General features: G+C 35.2%; 3 protein-coding genes and 2 pseudogenes across 3 annotated transcripts; 2 read left to right on the forward strand and 3 right to left on the reverse strand.

The window, feature by feature from the left end:
* Positions 1–579: 579 nt before the first annotated feature.
* Positions 580–2,631, reverse strand: LOC114370936 (inositol transporter 1-like). Its single transcript, XM_028328342.1, has 2 exons — positions 2,168–2,631; positions 580–2,088 (listed from the first exon to the last, which is right to left on the reverse strand). The coding sequence occupies exons 1-2, from the start codon at positions 2,316–2,318 to the stop codon at positions 764–766; spliced, it is 1,476 nt and encodes a 491-aa protein (XP_028184143.1). The 5' UTR covers positions 2,319–2,631; the 3' UTR covers positions 580–763.
* A 1,874-nt stretch (positions 2,632–4,505) lies between these two features.
* LOC114371928 lies at positions 4,506–12,505 on the reverse strand (annotated as a pseudogene).
* A 2,091-nt stretch (positions 12,506–14,596) lies between these two features.
* LOC114369673 (UPF0061 protein Fjoh_2793-like) lies at positions 14,597–16,874 on the reverse strand. The gene is made up of 3 exons (XM_028326913.1): positions 16,285–16,874; positions 15,913–16,186; positions 14,597–15,029 (listed from the first exon to the last, which is right to left on the reverse strand). The coding sequence occupies exons 1-3, from the start codon at positions 16,497–16,499 to the stop codon at positions 14,937–14,939; spliced, it is 582 nt and encodes a 193-aa protein (XP_028182714.1). The 5' UTR covers positions 16,500–16,874; the 3' UTR covers positions 14,597–14,936.
* A 910-nt stretch (positions 16,875–17,784) lies between these two features.
* LOC114371874 lies at positions 17,785–20,592 on the forward strand (annotated as a pseudogene).
* Positions 20,593–21,427: 835 nt separating this feature from the next.
* Positions 21,428–23,505, forward strand: LOC114369609 (cytochrome P450 76A1). Its single transcript, XM_028326840.1, has 2 exons — positions 21,428–22,394; positions 22,549–23,505. Exons 1-2 carry the CDS (start codon positions 21,492–21,494, stop codon positions 23,176–23,178), a joined length of 1,533 nt encoding a protein of 510 aa, XP_028182641.1. The 5' UTR covers positions 21,428–21,491; the 3' UTR covers positions 23,179–23,505.
* Positions 23,506–23,698: the final 193 nt, after the last annotated feature.

The following is a 23,698-nucleotide window of genomic DNA, read 5'->3' on the forward strand; positions in this document are numbered from 1 at the left end:
TGATTTTGATTTGGTAGAAGACTCACCTCACCTTTTTATTATACAGCAAACTAGTGTCCAGGTACTGTTAAGAAAGTAAGGATTTTGAAATGTGTAAAATGCATTTTTCTTTAATTTTAAAATGTGTTCTTGTGTGATTTTTAATAAATTTTCTTAATTCATTAATCAGTTCTATAAGTCATTGGTTAACAAGACCTATAATTTAACAATTTGCATAAAATCTTAAATTCAAAAATACGGAACTAATATTAATTATTATATTATATTTTCTAATTATTAATCAATTACTTCGTATGATTTATCTGTATAATTAGATGAAAATATCATTAACTAATTTTTATATGCCAACCACATTGTGATTCACGCAAGACAGTATTCTTTATAATTTTGTTTTACTATATTATAACTGAAGTCATAATTTAAAAATCTGACTAAAAAACATTAAAGCGAGTCAAAATAATCGACAAATAAATAAATCATGCATCTTCCAAATGTCGAGATATGTTAATACCTATTAAATAAAAAAAGTTAAAAAAAAAATGGAAAGTCGAGAAGTAAAAATTGTCTACAATGAAAAACTCAGTAAATAAGATGAATTTAAATTAGAATACAAAATTTAGAGAGTAGAGTGTCACTCTCTTAATTGAATATTGGTAATAGTATCTTTCTTGTCTTGTTAATTTAGACGTGTATTTCACAATTCACACGTTATCTTACAACTAGTAGTACAGTATATGATAATAATAGGGCGGCGCATTGGCGTTCATTCTTGAGCAAGAAGGTTTCGCGAGTCAGAGTTGTTGCCCCAAGCTCTCTCCTTCCATATGAGTTCTACTTCATCGAAGGTCAATCCTTTGGTCTCTGGAACATATATAAGGACAAACACAAAGGCAAGCACTGATATAGCTGCAAGAATCAAGAAAGTGGAACCTATCCCTATAGCTTCAACAATCGAAAGAAAGCTCTGAGACACAACCAAATTTGAAACCCAACACACAGTAGCTGACATGCCCCCACAAATTCCTCTATATTCCTCCGGATATATCTCCGAGTTCACCGTCCATGGCACAGGCCCCATCCCCGGCGAGAAAAAAGCTATGTATAGGACTAAACCCAGCACTGCAAGCCATCCACTCGAAGATGATGATTCGTTTAAAAATGAGACAGACAAGACGATCAAAGATGCAAACACTCCTCCTAAGCTACAAAGTGCTAACATTCTGCGGCCGGCATGGTCAATTAGGTAAATGCCAAGAATTGTTCCAGTAGCATTCATGGCGGCAACTATGAGAGACAGAAGAAGAGCCAACTCATTAGAGTTGAAACCAGCCATTTGGACAATGGTAGGGCTGTAGTACATCACTGTGTTTATTCCTGTGAACTGCTGGAAAGCCTGCAGCCCAGCTCCGACGAGGAATGCTAGTTTGATTTCTTTAGATCTAAAAACATCACCGAATTTGATACTTTGGCGCTCTTGCGCGGACTGAGTGGTGAGAAAATCAACTTCGTCATGAAAGCGAGCAGGGTCGTAGTAGATCTTAGAGAGGACATGAACAGCTTCATTTTTCCTATTCTTGATAAAGAGCCATCTTGGGGACTCGGGGAGGAAGAGCATGAGAAGAAACTGAAGAATTGCAGGGAAAGCAGAGACACCGAGCATCCATCGCCATGTGCCGCTCACACGCGTGAAAGAAAGGTTAACGATGTAGGAAAGGAACTGGCCAGCAGTGATCATGAGAACATTGGTGCTGACCAAAGAACCCCTGATTTCAGATGGAGATGCTTCTGCAATGTAGACAGGAGAGGTGACAGAGGCAACACCCACACCCAAACCAACAAGAAGGCGTCCAAGAATGAGAAGATGAGGGTCTGGTGCTGCTGCCATCCCTATTGCTCCAATAATAAATATCACATCTGCAATCAGAGTCGCCTTCTTTCTTCCATAAGCATCGTTTATCCATCCTCCTCCTGCTGCTCCAACTATTGCACCCCCAATTGCCATGCTCACTATTGTTTCCTGAACCAACTCACTTTCTCTGACCCCTTCAAAATCATCTTTAATATATAGAAGGGCTCCTGATATCACACCTGTACTTCAACAAGGACAAAATTAATTCATTAATACAATAATCTATCTTCTGCTATTAATCGGCAGCTATATACCCACCTGTGTCGTAGCCAAAAAGCATGCCTCCTATGCCAGCCACAGCACTGAGTCCCAGAATATAAGGATTCTTGAAAAATGACATTTTGCGCTCAGGAAACAAATCCAAATACCCTGAGCTTCCTGGCGTCGATTGTATGGTGGTCATCGTCATTCTCCTCAATTCGATTCAATTATGCAATTACCAACGTCAATCCTCCTAATCTAGTTATCAACCAATTTACCCCCCCAACCCTGACTCAATTGAATGGAAACTGGCATTAAACCATCGGCAATGAGGAATGTGTATATTACTTTACTGTTTCCAAAGGTATCAAACGAGGAATTTTTGAAGATTCCCTCCCCAGATTAACGTTTTCCTTTGTCCGGTGATTCACAGGAGGAAAAGAAAGGACAGAGACACGCTATGGCTATGCAATCTGTCATAGGAAAATTCGGAGGATCCTTACCATTTAAAGACACCATCCCTCCCAAAATCTTATATGTAACGTCTTTTTCTTATAACCAAATCTCTTATTTATTAACTTCCCATTTTTAAGCTTTTTTTTTATAAAAAAAATTGCAGTTTTGAAATTTTTGATAGTTAATTTTTTAAAAAAATAAGCTCAAAAGGTAATTTTGATATTCTTATCGTACCTAAAAATAACTTTTGAAGAAAAAAAATCCAATTTTATAAAAATATCTTTAAAACTTGCTCCTACTCATCGTAGGTCTCAAATAAGAATTAGAATTGTTTCTAATTTGAAAATTGTAATTAATGTAACAAGAGGGCAAAAGTTTAAATAAAGAAAACCGTCTCAAGCCCCTCCCTGTAATTATTTAGATCCTTAGAAACAGGCACCGCAAACTCACATATTTGACTCTATTTTATGGAAAAATAAGATTACAACAAAATTATTGGCTGTTGTTTTCTGAAAATATTTAGCGTAAATAGTCACTTTTGTTCCTCAGTGTAATTCGCTGATAAATTTGTTCCTGAAAGATAAAAATACAAAATTTAATCCCTGAAAATGTAAAAAGTGCGACAAATATATCCTGCCGTTAATTTTCGTCCGTCACCGTTAATAAAATCACAGAAGGACAAATTTTTTTCATTGAAATGATTGCCAACGTGGATGGCCAGCATAGGGACATATTTGTCATAATATTTTTTTGACTTTTTGTCTACGACTCTGCTCACAAATGCGTCTCTACAAGATGCAAATATAAAATTTAGTTTCTGAAAGTATAAAAAGAAAAGTATGACAAATATATCCGGATGTTAATAATACATTGTAACCTATTATTATTATTATTATTATTATTATTATTATTATTATTATTATCATTATTATATGTTTGTAACTGCCTGTTATTCGTTTAGTACTTATACAATATATTTTTGAATTGTCTTTTAATATATATATTATTATTATTTTGATTTCCTCGTCAAACCTTGATTTAAAAAAAACTTTATCTTATATTTTATAATTTTATTAAATTTCTACTAAATTTCTCACTTTTAATCTTTAAAATTATTCTATATCTCAATTTTAACTTAAGTATTCTAATATTTAGATTGAAATTAACATTTGAAGTGTTTCGAAATAACAAGCCGAATGAACACAGCATTCCAAGATCCATGTTTTATCATCTCCATGCTGTCGGAAAATATCTCCTCCATTCTAGTGGGCAATTACTAATTATAAAATAGTATAAACAGCATATAAAAAAATTATTCAATTAATAAACGATCATTTTATTAAAAATAATAAGTGAAGTATAAAATACAAATATTTAATAATAATAATAAGTGTAGAATTTTAATCTTAAACTAAAAACGTATTAAATTTACATAAAGACTAAAATCAAATTTCAAAATATTTTACACAGTGACCAAGAATTTCAAACGTGACTTACTATTGAAAAGTTCTCAAACAATCGTTAAATCAAAAGTTATGATTTCTTATTTCTCACAAAATGTGCATGGATGTGTGCCTGTTCAGTCCAACATTAAACACTAATATGATGGGATATACAAATTATCACGACAACTAGAAAGAAAAAATGTATATTGAAAATTCAGATACATGAGAACGGAAACATATATTTTTTTTATCGATCGTTAAGAAACGTGAATTTAATCCTTCCTAACTTTTAAAACATGACGAATTCTTAAAAAGAAAGGACGAAATCCACATTATTTTTATTTCTTTCAAGTTTGAGGACCATTCATCAATATGAAAATATAGAAACCTTGATCACATTTGACCGAGAATATAAGAATTAAAAATACATTTTGTCCAAGTTATACAAATTCAGATAGATGGAAATTTTCTAGCAACAGAACAAAACATTCAAATTTATCACATCCCAACCATTTTTTGTATAAAATCATCTAAATTCCTTCAACTGTGTTACAATAGACAATATTATTACGTTAGTAGTAATAAACAAAATACATACCCTTGTCATGTCACCAATTCAGTTTCTAGATAATAACTTACTGAAACTAATATCAGTAATGTGAAAACTACAACACAGTAAAATTGCAAGAGTAAAAAACCTATGCCAAAGGATTCTGGTGCCAGATCCATGAAAATTAATGACACACTATTTACCCCCATCAGTCTCTTGGGCGGGCAAGCCAAAGAGAGCTAAGGGCACGCAACCTAGAAAAGTAGTCATGTATTGCAAGTAGTGCACGAGCCGACTGCCGAGTTGTCAATATGCGGTGAATTTGATGCAACGTCTGCTGGCGCAAGTTGTCAGCCTTTCAAATGACCACAAAAATAAACAGAGCCAAGTTATTTTAATAGTGATGTTTGTTATCAATAATCTGCCATGAAATGCTGTATGAAAGAGCATTTTCTTTGAGAAATATGTACCAAACTGATCGCACACATGTGAGTAAGAAAAGCATACCTGCTTAATGAATCCCTCAAGTGTCCCTAGTTTACCCATGGCCATAGCCATTTGACCCATGTAATTTGCCACATTGCCTGATGAACCAGAGGAGCCAAGTGATCCAGTGGATAATGTCTCAGAAAGGGACTGTTGCAATGCTTCCATGCCCTGGGACAAAGCATCTTCTGCTTGTTGGGAAGATTGCTGCAAGTTGGTGATACCCACTAACTGTTGCTCCGTCAGAGGTTCCAACTGATTTACCAGGAGCTGCAACCAAATTCATGCCACTCAAGTCAAGGGTCAAACTACTAACTGACTCTAGACCTCACAAATAAAAATTCTGTTTATCACAAATTCACAATAATCATGAGAGACACATAGAAACAGGTATTTAGGAAGTTCTAAGACAAAGATATAAACCATGTATATGCATTATCATGTGTAAATTGAGAATAAATCACCTTTTATAGTATGAATAATTGAAGTTTGGTGCAAGGGTTTCAAGCCATTAAGATTTGACCTGTGTAATATTTCCACATCTCAAAACCACGTCTAGAGAGGTTTCAATTGGTTTTGAAGCACTCAAAAAATGATAGGAACAATTCCTATCTAATAAAGGGAGACTGTATTATTACCAACCAAGTAGAGGAAAGTACATAAAATAATAGCAAACACTCCCAGCAAGGTTAATCTAGACGCCCCCAAACAAGATAGATCCTTGGTTATATACCAAAATTATTTTTTAAATAAAAAAAAAATGGATATATATGGCTCCAACGTGACTGGCTAAATCCGCGTACACCTCGGGTACTAGTTAAGATCATTTCTCCCCAAAAATGATAGTTTGAGACTTTGAGTTAAGATTACGAAGTTTTAGTATAAATTCTTGTTTTTACCGACACATAAAATAAATTTAATGTTTTTCCTCATTAAGATTGATTGAGTTGTAACAGTAATTTAACTAATTGCTTTCTTTTCTTAATACACTGCTTCATTGATTGAGGATCATTTGTTCTCTTCTTCTCCACATTTTCCTTGTACTCTTATGTAAATTAGGTTAGCATACTTAGATATTTGTTATTCACAGAGTAACCTAACAAACATATTTAGACTAATATTCTAGCAAGTACAAGTGTAATACAATTACTGTTAACAGTCCTAGTATGATAAAACTCCTAGCACAATAATAAGAATCCTAAATCCAACACTCTAAATTCTTGACCAACCAGCAATATCAGCAAGCAACTATAAATATAGATGCAACATGTCAACCCCCAATGTGTGTACAACTACTCTTTTACAGAACTCTCAGATTAAAACAAGTTGGACATCTTATAATTGTCCCAAAATCTGCAAGAGACTTTACTCTGTATGTTACCAAGAAAACTACTTTTTAGAAAAGCCACAATGTCTTTCAACAAACCTTGAGAGCAGCAAACTGAAGGGTTACAATCACAAATCAGCTCACCTTGAGGAGTTCAGATGACCGAAAACCACCAAGCCATAGAAAACACCTCTCTGCTGGTGTCTTCCACATTCCAGACAGCAAATGGAAGACATCAGCCTTAGCTGCATTGGCCTTCAGCCTAAATATCTCATCATAATGTGCCATTATACCATCGATAATCATGCGAAGTTCTGTATCACCTGCATGAGAATTTACACCTGCTCTTAGCTCATTAATTTGTCGATTCTGCTCTTCCAGCCACCTTGCATATTCTACATCAAATGCCATAGCCCCTGTAAAACAACATAGTTTTTTATTATCTCATATATCATATAACAGGAGAAATTAAAAGTTAAAACATTCCTGAAATAATTTGGTACAACATAACAGACACAAATAATAACACTACATTTTATGGACATTGATATTAAAACTTGTGGAATGAATAAAATATTTAAGAAAGCAGGATACCATTTCCACTCATTGAATGTGCTTGATCACCTGAGTTTGATATAAAGATTCCCTACAGGAAAAGAACAAAAGATTTGAGTTTAAATTGAACATGCCATGCCCATTGCTTGGCCAAAGTGTCATTAAAAAAAAAAAAAAAAAAAAAACAGAATATAATTCCAATAAATAATTGAACCCTACCTGCTGCCTAGCTCTCTGAAGCTCTTGCTCCAGTTGGGTCAACTTTAAGCGACTACTTTCGAGCTGTTGAACATAAGCCTGTGGAGTAATGTCATTATCGTATCAAGTATTGCATTTTAATTTAAGTGGGGTGATGTAAAAATAATTATTTCTAAAAAGTATCATAGAGGCCAAACAAATTAAAACAATATAAGAATCATTGGATTGCACTACTACCCTACTCATTAAAAATAACAAGTTACCATTCTAAAGCACTCTATTCTATAAAGGTTGAATATCCAGATTTATCATTTCACAGATTCCATTATAAGTGTAGTTAGGAAGAAAATTCCAGCTAACTTCCAGTGATATAACACTAGAGAGGGTAAAAATAAATGCAGTACTCACAATATTTAATTACTAAAATATATGTTTAAATTAGTCAGAGCTCAAAAAAAGTGGGTACTCATTTTCTGTATTTTCTCACCATAAAAGGAAGTATACTTCAACTGTATTGTTGAGTACCCTACCTGGGAGAATTAAGCAAACAGCCAGGAGCAGTCTAGCTGAATTCTTGAGTATTTTCATATTCCTTTTTGTATCTACGACTTTCCATTTTTTATGATATCCTATTTTACCTCTAGTTGCTCATTTCACCTTCCCCTTTGACAAATTGATTTTTCTATGAAAAAAGAAAATATTCTACTAGAACAAAATCAATGTCCATTGTACTCTCAGTTTGTCAGCAGGCCTACATAATCTGTAGACCCAAACTGATCATCCAAATAGATAAAATCACATAGATGAGAATATATACCACCATGAGAATCAGAACTACATGCAATATCTCCATCAAATTTATATATGCCCATTAAAAATCCAATCCTGTCTTTGTGATTTACAATGAAGCCATAGTAATATTAATTATATGGAGAAAGAAGAAAACAGAAAAAAGATATACACTTGTAACAACAAATATTAACAAAAATTATGTAAGTACATATTCCTACTTTCTTTCTCAACCGACTTTTTCTTGCAGCCTCGCGATTCTGAGCAAGCCTCCGGAGACTCTGCAATAATTAAAAAATCAATGATCATGTAACAAATACCATTTAAAATTTTAGATGATAACCGCATAACAAAATTTAAAAAAGAGTAAACATTTATTTTGGTCCTTCAATGATACACACAATATTACAGTGATACTTCTTTTATAAGTTGATATCAACATTGGTCCGTCAATTTTTATTAATGATGTCATTTAGTCCTTAAAGGACCAACTGGATGTTGTATATTCCTTCAGAGGGCCATTTGATGTATATATAATAGGAGGGGCAATTGATGTTGCGTATATCTTTAACGTGCCAAAGTGGCCATTTACTCTTTAAAATACACTTTACCTTCTGATCTGATTTATCCTTTGATCTGTCACTGGAGTCAGAAGCCACAGCAACAAGGGACTGACTTCTATCAAACTGTACACAAGGAATGCACAAATGTCAGATTGTAAGGAATATCAACTAAAAAACCTATATTTTAAGGAACAAAATGGAAAAGTTGAATCCTTGATGATGAGTTCAATCTAAACAGGTTCAAAATCAAGAAAGAAGAAAATTCCATGAAAGGTAAAATGCAACTTCACCCGTGGATTCTTATCATCCGTGTCAACATCTGTAGAAATATCAGTTCTAGGACTGGCGTCAGCCATGGCAGACTCTTCCTGGTGTTCCGTATCACCACTGACCAGATTTGATAATTGAACCTTTTGTAATTGCAAACTTTGTCACTCTGTTTGGTTTGTTAATGGGTTTTTATCGAGTGAAGTTGGTAACTAAATTGCAAAGAGAAAAGAAAGAAAAATTGTGAAATAAAATAATGTTTTAACCAGATAGCAATCACCTAATTTACCAAGCTGAAAGTTCAATTGACAAAAAGAACTAGAAAAAGTCACCTTATCAAAGGAATCAACTTGAACAGGAACCCGAGAAATTGTTTGGCTACTTACTTAGTGAGTCAAAAACTGAGTCTGAACCACATATCAGATAATATTATTAGAGAATGAAAGGATGGAGAAAAAGTCTATACATGTTAGCAAGAATAAAATAAACAGATCAATCAATCAGATTATCAACTTGGATATCTAGCTCTTTACTCAAGAGTAAAAGCTTGCTTATCTTTTAGCTGCGTGCACTTGTGAGTGTATTACTATTCCTTTGTGTTATCCTTCACGGCAGTTAGCCATATATTTATCAATGCTTTCCTTGTCATGCAATTGATGAGATTATGAGAACTAATGCACTGACATATATCAATCATTGTAACAAATAAAATTTTATGAACAGAAATCTCATTATAGCATAGGGAAAATTAATAATAAAGATCACTGAGAAGTGAGAAGAGGCATTTTAATTTTAACAAAAGACATAAATTATTGAGAAGAACTAATATAAAGTTTATTTAGAGAGAAAGTCCATTTAATTACATGTAACAGACAATAATACCTTAAATGAAATATTTTTTGTTCAATTCTCGATCTTTTACCCTAATCTAATTTCATGTTCCATTCACTTCTCTAATTGCTTCTTTTGCTACACAACACCTAGAGGAACTTTTAAATCTCTTATTCCTCCCTCTTATCAAGCATAAACAATTCACAATTTGTTGGAGATCATTTCAATTTATGAATTGCTTCTTGATAGAGCTTAGCTTAGCATTCTTAGCATTATTTCTGTACTAAAAAAATAAAAAATAAAAGAAGAAGAAGAAGAAGAAGAAAAATGAAAATTGCTCTCATGCTTCTATTAGTAATGAATATATTTTAAGAATTTGCCCACTCTCCCCATTTTCTTTCCATTTTTCTCCTCAACCAAACAAAAAAAATACATTGTTATTTGTGTTTTCTTTATATCATACAAAATAAGCTTCTTTAACAAGCTAACTGATAGCAATCAAGCAACTGCTTCTAACTAATTGTACACCGGTCATAAGAGAAACAAAACCAGCACTATAATTATACTGTACTAATTATATACTCCATCATATATTAAGGTGGTGCTAGCTTTTGCTTGAGCCGGGAAAGACAATAGCAATCCCACCCATTTGTGACATATTTTTGTTATTTTCAGATAGATAGCAATATTGGTTGGACCCTAGCGCAATATCATTTGATATGGAAACAACAAGTGACTTAGTTGTGGAAGGGTGTATATATTTGGACTTCATACATAATATATTGCTTTAAATGCAAGGGAATGTCCAAAGCAAATGTTTAATGCACAGAATCGAGTTTGACCAATCTCAGTTGATCGACCTCTGTGATAACGGTTGTAAATGAAGTTATTTCTGTAAAGTTACATATAAAGAAGAAATTTGAAAATGAATATTGCTTCTTATTGAGTTGTCACATGTTACCACTGTGTGGCTGTGGCTAACACATGAAATTGAAATTGAGTAAAATTACATGAAATTAAAAAGAAATATGTCAGTGGCCATTGCTTTTTATTGTGTGTCCATACTAATTTGTTACTACTGAATGAATAACAGATGTCCCGATAGGCCCAACAAAATAGGATAGACTCTAATACCATTTTAGAATTTAGGTTTGGTGCTACCTCAACTCCAAAAGTTAACTCATGAAGTGAGGGTTATCCCCCATTTATATACACACTGTTTTGGGCATATTACTAGTCAATGTGGGATCTCTAACACACCTTCCTCATGCTGAAAATTGGACACCTCAAGCGTAAAATTTGCAGGATTGGACATATGCAGCTGGTCCAATAGCAAGTGTCCTAATAGGCCCAACAACAATCAATAAGATAAACTCTGATACCATATTAGAATTTAGGTTTGAGCCGAACTCAACCCTTAAAACTAGCTCATAAGAGGGTTTTCCCCCACTTATACACAGTATTTTGGCCATATCAATAGTCAATGTGGGATCTCTAACACACTCCCCTCGTATCAAGGGCTAGACATCTCAAGCATGAAGTTTACAGAACCAGACATCGATAACAAGTGGCTCGATAGGCCTAACAATGACCACTAAAATAGGCCCTAATACACTCTTATAAATTGGATTTAAACCTAATTCAACCCCAAAAGCTAGCTATGAAGTGAGGGTTGCCCCTCACTTATATTACATACACTATATCACTAGTCAATAAGGAATCTCCAACAATAAGAATACTTCCCCTCAAGGCAACAACATCCTCTATGCGATATCCAACTGATTGATCAAAGTCAGACACACAAAAAGAATCAATTGTGCTTCCCTCTGTATAGCTGAAAAAAAATGTCAGATTTCAGCTAACAGCCTCACACAAGTCAGTTCATGTCTTTCTTTTCAGACAAACAACAGCACATAAAACCTAAGCTTCTAAAACTTGATGGAAGCAAAAACAAAAACTAGAATATTGCAATATACTAGTAATCCAAGATGCTTTTTCTCCTCACAGTGAATATTCTATTATTGCTTAGACAATGAATCCAAATATCCATTAAAGGAGTAACGACCTGCGGAACAAAAGAAATTTAGGTGGGGGGATGTAGACAGTAGGATTCCATAAAATGTTACAGATTTAACATTTATGAAATTGCATACTACACGGAATTTAGGTCCTACCGCTTCTGAAATAATGAAATCTAATACTAAGAGTAACTGCTAAGGCCTAAGAGGAAATATACCACGCATCGGAATTGGGCAATTGTGAATTGAAGCTCGCCATCCCTCTTGCTGTTCCCTTCTCATCTTCTACACAAACACCGGCTCTACTCCACACATACCATCATATCATATCCTCAATAACCTTTCAATACAAGACCTAAGGACCATGACCAAAATAAATACTTCACAGAATCAAAAACACAATCTTTGCTTGACTGGAGGCAGACTAACTAAACTACTCCCACTCTCAATCAAAACACGAATTGCAAAAGAAAGAGACATGTCGCTTCACATGAGGGATAACCAGCAAACTCAACTTCGACAAAAATGAAATTCAAATCTAGATAATTCCTGGACTTCCAGATATACTAACAGAAAACAAATCTGAAACAGTAGAAAAAAATTAACTGCAGTACCTCGAGTGATTAAAAAAAAAAACAATTGGGTGACGAAAATACAAAATTTGGAACAATCCAGTGTGCCCACAAGCTGAAGTCGTGGAAAACGCTAATTTGGCACCAAATAAAAGGTGCATAAAAGTCAAAGCAGCACACTTTGACAAACGAAAGACTAATTCGACACCAACCTAGCAACCCCCTAATGCCGAAACGAATAAATAAGAAGACACCAAATCCAATCTCAAGAAGATTAATTGTGAAAGAAAAAGGTATTGTTGTTGTTTTGCTCATGCTACCAAACACTGTAGCAGAAAATGAAGGGAACCCACCTTGAAATTCTGATGATGTGGGTGATGAAGATGAATGATGATGGTATCTGTTCAACGTGTTTTTTTTTTTTTTTTGCGAATAATTATTATTGTTGGATTAAAGTGAAAGGAAGAGGACTTGAGTTGAGTTGGGAAGAAAGAGAGAGAGAAAGGATCAGTCCAATTTCTAGACGTCTTGTTTTGTTCTGCTTCCGAGAGAGAGAGCTAATGGCTTTTCATTTTTTTTCATTTTTATTTTTTAATGTTCCAGTGCTTTGACATGATTCATCATTAATTGTATTTTACTACTATTTTTCTAAGAAAAAAATCTTGGCGTCTTCTACTCTTGTTGTATTTTTACTTCTTTTTTTTTTTCTCTGTCGTTTTGTCACTGTATCAGAGATACACTGACACGGTAATAACACAGCGCCTTACGGGGTTCACAGCTATTTTTTCACTTTTGAGTGTTGCGGCTTTGATCCTCTGCAAAAAAGTCACAGCTGTTATTGGTTAAGCACCTTAGACTTTTTCTTCTTCTTTTCAAACGTGAATAAGCTCATTAGGGTACATAAGTTTTCTGTGCTCTTTGTGGGTTTACGATTGCAATAAACAAGAGTTTTTTTTGTGAGTTTGAGAAATTGGGTTAGCAATGTGTACGCTTTGGGAATGGATTTGGAAACGAAATTCTCATCAGAAGGTGAATTAGACTCATATTACTGCATGTAGTTCTGAATTTGTTCTTGGACTAATTCTATGGGTGTTTATTTGGATTGTTGAATAATAAATGTATTGTTGGGAGTTGAAATTTGTTCTTTCTGCAAAAAAAATTCTTCAAACTCAGATCTTTTTAATTAGTGTCCACGAAGAAGATTAGGACATTTTAGAAAGAAAAAAAAAATCTTTAAAAGGGGAGTTAAATGACTCACGGTGATGAAGGATCAAAGTTAAGGTATGGAGCTTTCTGTAGAGTTATAAAAAAAAAATACATGTGTAATTAAAGAATACTTTAGTGATATGAAAAATATCGGTGTAATTTAATATTAATATAGTTGTATGTTGTTAATATTGAAGTAGTTAAAAATATATAATGATAAAAATAGACACATCTATATGATGTTTTTATATGAATTTTAATTTTATTTAATTGACAAAAATATATTTTAGATATTTATAATTTTTTTCTAATTAGTTCTAAACACTTATATTTTTTATTTATAGATAAATTATTTAAATTACACCGATATTTGTAATAAGCACAACCCTCAGGAATGGTATTTGTAATTTACTCAAAAAAACTATATCCTTAAACACTCGTGGTAATGGTCGATAAATTTCAGGCATGTGTTTACGTTGTTCACGACAAGGATAAAGAATATACGAAACAAAAAAAAAAATCTAGAAAATCTATCATGTTCAATATAGAGGGGAATAAGGGGCCACAAAGAAACAATTTAAACTTACACTTTTAGACGTTAAATTTAAAAAAAAAAAAAAAAAAACTGCCCATCCAGGAAATCCAATTACCATAGTTCTTTTTCCTGCTTCAAAGCAGAGAACCAAAATTGAGAGGTAGTACATAAAAATGTGAGCCCAGTACTGGAAATTCTCACTTGACCCTCAAAGTGGGATCTTCAATTGATGGAGCTGTAATGTTAGCAGTTGCATAGCCACCATAACCTCCTCTTGCACCACGTCTGCGACCACCCGCGTTATAGTAACTTTCACACTCGGGGGACTTCAGAAACTCATTGATGCTGACAGACTAACAACATGAAATCCAATAAACAAAATGGAGTTAAAAAGTCAACCAAATCCATTAGATATGAAAAACTAAAAGTTCATGGCCATGTGCATGATAAGATCCAAAATCTAAAGTAAAGGAGAAATATATCACATGTAATGTGTGAATATTACAGACTAAAAAATATCAATGAAAATGGTAGAATAAATTAAATAAGGAGTTAACACTTAACTACGAGCCTTGTCCAGAAATAACAATTTCAGTAATGGAACTGTTAATTAAATGATCAGAAGTAATGGAATCATTAACCAAAAACTGCAGTCATAGATAGACAACCAACAAAGTCACACCTTTTTTAATTTATCTTCCTTGTCAAGTGTCTCTCTGCGCTTGTCCTTATCACCTCCCTACAAAGAAAAAATCCAGTGAGACAAACATCAAGTATTAGTACAGCAAATTTAATACGTAAAACTAAACTAGAGTGAAAACAGAGAGCCGTAATACAAACAGGCTACTTTTTTTTGCTCTTGATTAATTCCTAGTTTTTGTGTTTTGAGACCTAAATCTGGTATCTGGGAGCCTCATGAGATAGCATGCATACACCTGGTGGCAAGCGAGCATATTTTTCCATTCCTGGTTGTTCATCGTAAGGATGCTCCACTAATTTGAGCAGCCTACGAACTTCTCCAAAATCACCTATTTCTGCAGCATCAATTGCAGTATATATTTAGGATTCACCAAACCCATCCAGATCTTCCTTTCATCGTCAGGAATGCCACTGGTAGAGACCTGCATTACCACAATGTTAGATGACAAAAGCACGACACATTTTGTTTATCTGATTTGGTGTGTTTGGTTTATTATTTGCACGTGTTCAAAGTCAGTTGAACAGAAAAGCACTTAAGTGGAAGGATTGGCTTCAATGTCCGTTTGAGCATTCCCATTAATCAGGAACACATTCTTACTGCAGCTTATGGCATAAGAGATTCAACATCTTATCAACTCACCAATTCTCTTGTGCAATACCCATCATTATTTAAATAAGAAGAAAAGGTTCAGTTGATGATTATCGCATGGTTGTGATGAGGGGCCCAACTAAAATCAAATTCTAAGGTTTCCAAAAAATCTCATGACATGACTACTTTGAAAGCCCAGTAATATGCAAAGCCATCAACTAGTTTAACTATGTACTTGCTTGTCTTCTGAAATCTGAATGAAAAAAGGTTGTATGCTTCTTGCAAACTGGTGGTTAGTAAAGATAAATGAACCATAAATTTGACCAGTATTGATGCAAGATTCTGTTACTTGAAACTTTTAGACCAGCCAAGGAAATAAAGAATGTAAAAGATGATTTATGTGATGTGGTTGGAACAAACTAGACTTTTTATGGGATGGCTTTGCACATGGATGAGTACCTAAAAACAGCATAAAGAAACAAAAAACCAAAAAGTTCCAGAGGTTCATCATAAATACACACCAAACCAGAATATTGACATAGTTTCAAGAATGGAAAAATACTTCCTCAGAAAACGTCATGCATATGCAACTTGCATGCAAGCCACAGAGATAGAAAGAAGAAAAGTCACTATTAATGCTTCATAATCAGTCTACATTCATTTTTTTACTACAAGTGGATAACTTAACCAAAAGAAAATACATGAAATAACAGTACCTCATGTATATAGGCTTTCAACCAACTGGTCCATGCTTCCTTACGCTCTTTACCAATATCTAACAGTACTGATTTTAGTGGGACTAACAGTTCATCATCTGGAATGTTTGTTTCTGCTTTAACATTTGAAAGCGTACGAAAGATGTTTGTGTAATCAACTTTGTCAACGGCCATATTGCTAAGAAGTTTATTAATCATCTGCTTATTATACTTAGGGAGGCCAAGCTTTTTGGTCATTATAACCTGATAATCATCCATAAATCTCGTTCCATATCTGAAACAAAGCAACCATGAGGCGAAACATTTAAAGGCAATTCACACCTATTTTCTCCTCTGAGGTTAAAAAATGGTATCAGAAAGTGTTACTACTACCTTTCCATAGCATAGTTAGCCTCTTTTTCATTTATTAAAGGAGCAGCTTGTAGTGATGTTGTGAACTGTGCAATATTCCACAAACCAATGTCAGGCTGGTTTGCAAAGCAGTATCTTCGACCTGGAAGATCTGTAGAATTTGGGGTAAATTTAGGATCAAAAGCACCCAAAAATCCAAATGGGCCATAATCTATTGTAAGACCCAAAATGCTCATGTTATCCGTGTTCAGCACACCATGAGTGAAACCAACCCCCTGTCATCTGGCAATCAGGGAAGCAGTACGCTCAGCAATCTCCACCACCCACCACCCATGCTCCTTTGAGTTGAAGTTCCCACCTTTCAGATTTTGAACTCAGTATCTCACCAAGCGTCATTGCCCAGCCCACATGCCAAATTGAGGGTTGTGTACTTGAACGGAAGGAGAGACTTGAGTGTAACAGATCTTCCAGAGAACACTGATCCATTGAAATGGTGAGAGACACTATCTCATTTCATTTCATAATCTCATATCTTCGTTCGTCCCCAAAATCATTACCTTTTCAATTAATTAATTAACACCTCCCTATTTTCTATAGTCCACCACACGACACGTATACCTCCTGAAGAAACAGTTTGGTTGCTGCTGTTGTTGTAAGTTGAAACTTTGTTGCCTGAAACTGCAACTTTGTGAATTTTTCATTTGAGATGTTGACTCAATATTGAGAATAATCGTAGCTGCTTTGTGATGTAGGAGAAGGTGTTTGAATAGATAATCACTAGAACGAGTTTGGACCTTAATTTGGGAATTAGGATTTTGGTCCTCTTTATCAAACTGCCAAGTTAACTTCAAGTTAGGAACTGTTTTGATAATATACTGGTGATTCTTCGCTGGTTTATATTGTAACTCATGCCGTTACATATACACACATATTATATATGGTTACAACATTATGCAGGTGCTGAGCAAGTGACTTGAATAACTTCATTTTACCCCTCCTTTATGCTAATTCTAATTTTTTATATTATGCACAGATTGTGGTCTTGACTCTTCACTTATTGAAGTTTGGTGTTACTTATTTATATCCTAAATCCCAGAAATGAATACAGTCAAGGCTGATTTAGTATTTTTCTTATTACTTTTAATTCTAAATACTAGAGCAGTTAATAGTGTTTCAAAGAAAACGGGTCAGGAAAATAACAAGAACAAAGGGCATGAACTAGCTGTATTTTGTCCTTGTGATCTGCCTGCCATCTTGAGTCCAATCACTGACCATGTCATTGATAATGAACACTTGCTGTAAAATCAGAATGAAAAGAACAGACTATATGACCAAAAAGTGGAAACTCATGACATGTGTCATGTCTGATTCATAACTGAAATGAGCATATTTTCATTTTTTTTTTTTTTGTCAAGCATTTGAAGCAGGGGGAATACCATTAATAATCAAAATAAGTACCACTACCAGCTTCCCAATACCAAATTCACACAAAGCAGTCAAGGCAGCAATTTCTTTCCTACAAAATATCTTTTTCTTTCCTTTCAACACAAGATATCTATCACATAGGCATAATTGTTGTGCACAATGTTGAGTACAGACCATGATAGTGATCTGTTCTACTGTCCTAAATTTCTTTGATAAAGCTAAATCTCATAGAATGATGAGTGAACGTTTCGAAAGGTTGCTTGCAATTAATTTCCATAATCTGGAATAACCACAGGAACAGATGATGATCTTCCTCCTTCCCATCAATGTCGAAATAGATTTCAACGACAAGAACATGCTGCTGGAACTGGAAATGTAAGATCTGCAATTGTAGGCTCTGGTCCATATCCTCGGATGCAGAACGACATGGAAACACAAATCCATAACATTGCGCAAGAAGCATACACCTCTGTCCTGCGGGCTTTTAAAGCTCAATCTGATGCAATAACTTGGGTACTTTTGCCTCAATTCATTGATTTGTCTTTCTATTAAGTATGTTGGATAGGATTGACAATGATTTTTTTTGTTCCTATGTACTTTAGGAAAAAGAAAGTTTAATTACAGAGCTTAGGAAGGAGCTAAGAGTATCAGATGAAGAACACAGAGAACTTCTATCAAGAGTCAATGCCGATGACATCATCCACAGGATAAGGTCATATTATATTTTATCATATTCTACTGAGCAGTTTCTGTATAGCATTGAGAAAACTGTGGTTTGTTCTGCATTTCAATATGGGGTGTAACCAATTGTGCTGTTAGGGAGTGGAGAAAAGGAAATGGGCTCCAACCTGGAACAGTAAGTACTGCCCAAAAAGTTCATGATCGCAATACCAGCCCTACCGTTTCAGCATCTCATAAGAAACAAAAGACATCAAAATCTGTGGCTTCATTATCCTTGGGTGCACTATCTCCTGCCGTTGATCCATCTATGCAACCATCATCATTCGCATTGAAGCATGGACCTCCATCAGGAACTAAGACCAAAAAGCAAAAATCAGTAAGCCTTTTTGTTTTGGAATATCAAGAAAACAAAAATACTGAGTTACACTTCCTCTATGGTCATTCTATCCCATTCTAAAAAACACCCATTGATTTGTGCATCCTCAATTATGTCCATACAGTTCCCTTCTACAGGACTTACAAGTTACAAGCTGAAGCCTGGTCACTAATCAGGGGGGTTCTTCAGGTGGCTTTGCAGCAAAAGGACCTGCTGAAGCAGCTTCTTATGATCCCTGAATTGGAAGCAAAGTTTGGACAAGGTGGCCTGAAGACAACCACTTCTATGAAGCTGTTATAACGGATTATAATGCTGCTGAGGTGGGTTTATGGTATACTATTAGAAACTGAGGAATACATGGACTCCTTTTAATATTTCTATTTAAATATTTTGTAGGGACTGCATGCTTTGGTCTATGATATGAATTCAGCAAATGAAACATGGGAGTAGGTCAATCTTAAAGAGGTAAAATTTTACGATATTAATATTCTTCTGTCTATCATTCACAAACAATCTAGGTTTAGCTTGGTTCTTTTTTTTTTTTCTTTTCTATTTAAGCAATATTTTTCTCCTGAGAAGCATAGCCAGAACCTTTTGTTTTCACATATCGTACATTTCCCGTGGTGACCATGTGTCTCATTTGAATCTGGTACCTTGAAATCGGTATGAAGTATCTTATGAATTTGATGAAATGAACATTTTTCTGCCTAAAACTAAAATCTAGTATGTTTTTGTGGTTGAAGGGATTGGCATATAGTCGATGTCCTTTTGCTATCTTGGACCAACATTTGCTTTGGTGATTTCCTTTCTGTGTATCTATAATTAATGCTAACAATGAAACTTCATGCATATGTGGGATGATTCTTTTTAAAAATCAGGCCACACCTCTACTTCAAAGATACATAGTTACATGTTCAAGTTTTGGTTCACTTAATTTATTGGGATCCTAAGCATGATGCTGTAACTGTCAACATATTGTGGTGCATCTTTTGCCCTAGCTTCCTGAGGCCTGCTAACTTGACAATTTTGTAACTTCTTTAAATTCAGAATCGGTTGAATTGTGAGATATTGGATTATTGTTATGAAATCCTTCTATTTTCATAGATTTCTGCTTTAGTGTTTCCATCTGTCAATATTTACCACATTAATAGCAGAGAAATTTAAATAAGCTTGTTTTATATAAACTATTTATTAAAACTTTTTGTTCATTTTGAGTGCAAACTATGTATTATTATTATTGTACTCGAGGATTTTCCTATCTGCCCGCTTAGTGTCTCCTCACTTTCATATTCATTATTCTTTATCAATTAGACTCGAGAGTTTGTGTTGTTGCTGCTAACAATTAACTCAGTCAGTGATGAAATCCTAGTCACTATCTATTCGTTGGGAGGGTGAAGATCCAGGAATATCTCGTAAAGGTAGGGGAATGACGAAGGTGCAGCCTAAGAAAGATTTCACTTTGTCACAAAAAGGGAGCAGGAAAAAGGCTAAAAATTATATTGAGATACTCCATACAGAAACCCTTATCAAGGAGGTATAAGCATCTGGAACAGAAATTTCCAAATCTGTGTTAGTTAGATTTAGCTCCTTAATATTACCTATTACCTATTACCTAATGGAATGGAACCAAAACAGGTTGAAAAGGTTTTTACTGCAACTGCAAGGCATCCTGATCACATGGAAATCTTTAATTTCAACAATAATGATGGCTCGAAATACAAGATGGTGATAAAGTGCTCCATCTCAGTATCCGCACGACTGTTGTAATCTAGAGGGACATCAGATACGTTACTTGTAAATTATAAGTTATGAAAAACACGGTTCTTTGATTTTAGAAATCCATCTTGTGTTCCCATAACAAAGTTTTTGGTTTTGGTGTCATTGGGAAGAGAGAAAGTGTCAAAATGGAATACGGGTGAACCAGAACCATCTCCTTCTTATGCCTTCAACCACACCGATCACCTCTTTCCTACTCTCACAATCGGAACCCCATTAACTCAAATCACCAGTCAAAATCATTCACCTCCAAACCAAAAATGACGCATTTGCCCCGACGAAGATTAATTATTTTAAAAATGTAACTATTTTTTAGAAAAACGAGGAACCGAACTAAACAACAAAAATAAATAAGACGAAGGATCAAAATTAACAATGGTATTCAACTGTCCTTGATTCATCGTTTTTACATGATCCTTCCTAATGGATTTTGGGATAATTCTAAAATCATTGAGTTAAATTATATTGTTGATCTAAACCGTATCCCTTCCTGTGACGCATACTATTAGTTGGTAAGAAAAACAACACCGGAAATGATTGTGAAACTTTGATGTTTTCTCCTTCCCCCCGTAATAGATTAGGACATCTCTTTCAAAGTATCATCAATTATTGTTTATATATTTAAGCATAGACAAATCCATGTCCATTATGATTCGCGTGCGAGGCCAATCACTTAACTCTTTTATATAAGTAAGGTACTAAGGTGTCGTGACTATACTTTAGAAAATGAAGTCGTTCGTTTGAACCTATGAGAAAAATGACGGATACCTAGAAACCAAATCCCGGGAAGATATATTCTCACCAAACAAAATGACAGTAAATTAAATATTAATTAATGTTTTCCTCCCATTAATTGACTTGGGTCTGTTTGAGTGTACCATGAAGCAACTACATGTATAAGAAGCAGCTAGCTGAACCATTACAGTACATTATATGTGTAGCATACATACATAAGAATTAAGAAAGCGATATGGAATACGAGGTTGTGAGTTTGTTGGCATTAACCATTTTGATTTTGGTCTGGAGAATGTTAATGGACCGTCGGAGGCAGCATGGTAAGCTTCCACCAGGACCAAGATGTTGGCCAGTGGTGGGCAACATTTTCCAACTAGCAGGGTGGTTGCCACACGAGTCCTTGGCAAAACTGGCTCATAAACATGGTCCAATCATGACCCTTTGGCTTGGCTCTATGTGCACGGTGGTTATCTCATCCAGCCAAGTGGCTCGTCACATGTTCAAAAACCATGACGTGATTCTTGCTGGAAGGAAGATTTACGAGGCCATGAGAGGAGACCATGGCAGTGAGGGCTCCCTGATAACATCTCAATACAACTCACACTGGCGCATGCTCAAGCGCTTGTGCACCACTGAGTTGTTTGTTACCACTCGCTTAGACGCCATGCAGGGTGTGCGTGCAAAATGCATACACCGCATGCTGCACTTGATACAACAAGCTGGTCAATCTGGCACTTGTGCTGTTGATGTTGGCAGGTTCTTTTTCTTGATGGATTTTAACCTTATTGGGAACCTCATATTCTCAAAGGACTTGTTGGACTCTGAAATGGAGAGAGGGGATTGTTTTTATTACCATGCACTCAAGGTTATGGAGTATGCTGGGAAGCCAAATGTGGCAGATTTCTTGCCAATTCTAAAGGGGCTTGACCCTCAGGGTATAAGGAGGAACACACAATTCCATGTTAACCAAGCCTTTGAAATAGCCGGGTTGTTCATCAAAGAAAGGATGGAAAATGGCTGCAGTGAAACTGGATCAAAGGAAACCAAAGACTACTTGGATGTCCTCTTGAACTTTCGTGGGGATGGTGTCACCGAGCCCTATACTTTTTCTTCAAGAACTATAAACGTCATTGTCTTTGTAAGTCCCTAGGCTCATGCTTCATATAATTAGTCTTAGCAGAGGATATTGAAACATTTGGAATTAATTATAAAGGATAGTTTAGTTTTCATCTTTAACTAATTTGTCATATATTCAGGACATTGGTAAGTATTGACAAAATACTTGGTTGTAGGAAATGTTCACTGCAGGGACAGACACGACAACAAGCACAATTGAATGGGCAATGGCAGAACTTCTGCACAACCCAAAAGCACTAAAGAAAGTGCAGATGGAATTAAGGAGTAAAATAGGACCAGATAGGAATATGGAAGAAAAGGACATAGAGAATCTTCCCTACCTCCAAGCAGTCATCAAGGAGACACTGAGACTTCACCCACCTCTTCCTTTTTTGGTTCCTCATATGGCCATGGACTCTTGCAACATGCTTGGGTACAATATTCCCCAAGGGTCGCAAATTTTAGTGAATGTTTGGGCAATTGGGAGGGACCCCAAAGTGTGGGATGCTCCCTTATTGTTTTGGCCTGAAAGGTTTTTGAAGCCAAACACAATGGATTACAAAGGACACCATTTTGAGTTCATTCCCTTTGGTTCAGGTCGAAGAATGTGCCCAGCGATGCCACTTGCCTCTCGTGTGCTTCCCCTGGCAATAGGCTCGCTCTTGCACTCCTTTGATTGGGTCTTGCCAGATGGCCTCAAACCAGAGGAAATGGACATGACAGAGGGAATGGGAATAACACTAAGAAAAGCTGTTCCTTTGAAAGTCATACCAGTGCCTTACAAAGAACCGGCTGCAAATGAATAAAATTATTATGGCATCAAAGCATTCACCAAAAGTTAACAAAGAATAATGTACAGATGGTTTACCCCCATCAAAGACTAGTGTTTGCAAATACTAATGTCTGAATAGAAGAATGCCATAAAGAACATGGTTTGAGTGGCATTCTAATGTCTGATTAGATGTAATCAATGTATATGTGATGATGCACACAGACTACACATGTATCTTTCATGCATTCCAAGTATGCTCCTTCACTGTTTCTAGCTCAAAAGTCTTAAAAAATATTGACTGTCACCTTAAGATATCCTTCCTACATACCAAAATAAGCTTGAGTGCTAACAGATATACCAAAAAATGTTAGTTACTGTAGCAGTGTTTGCTGTTTGTTATATGATCTAGCCTTCCAGGTCACTAATCTTTTGACCTTAATCTTGCCAGATTAAGTGAGAATCAAATACTAGTAAAATCCTTCACAGATAAGCGAAAGGACTGATGATTAAATTCTGCTCTTACCCCAAACCACCAAGTGAACCATTTCCTGATT

Source organism: Glycine soja, chromosome 10, assembly GCF_004193775.1.
Source record: "Glycine soja cultivar W05 chromosome 10, ASM419377v2, whole genome shotgun sequence".
In the NCBI taxonomy this organism is placed as follows: Eukaryota; Viridiplantae; Streptophyta; class Magnoliopsida; order Fabales; family Fabaceae; genus Glycine; species Glycine soja.

Bases quoted from the DNA above. Each gene is read 5' to 3' on its own strand.
- LOC114369673 (XM_028326913.1), bottom strand. From the start codon at position 16,499: ATGAGCATTTTGGGTCTTACAATAGATTATGGCCCATTTGGATTTTTG. The intron at 16,187-16,284 runs GTAGTAGTAACA...GCTTTGTTTCAG, and splicing joins GCTAACTATGCTATGGAAAG to ATATGGAACGAGATTTATGG. The intron at 15,030-15,912 runs GTACTGTTATTT...GTGGTAATGCAG, and splicing joins TGAAAGCCTATATACATGAG to GTCTCTACCAGTGGCATTCC.
- LOC114369609 (XM_028326840.1), top strand. From the start codon at position 21,492: ATGGAATACGAGGTTGTGAGTTTGTTGGCATTAACCATTTTGATTTTG. The intron at 22,395-22,548 runs GTAAGTCCCTAG...ACTTGGTTGTAG, and splicing joins CTATAAACGTCATTGTCTTT to GAAATGTTCACTGCAGGGAC.
- LOC114370936 (XM_028328342.1), bottom strand. From the start codon at position 2,318: ATGACGATGACCACCATACAATCGACGCCAGGAAGCTCAGGGTATTTG. The intron at 2,089-2,167 runs GTGGGTATATAG...GTTGAAGTACAG, and splicing joins GCTTTTTGGCTACGACACAG to GTGTGATATCAGGAGCCCTT.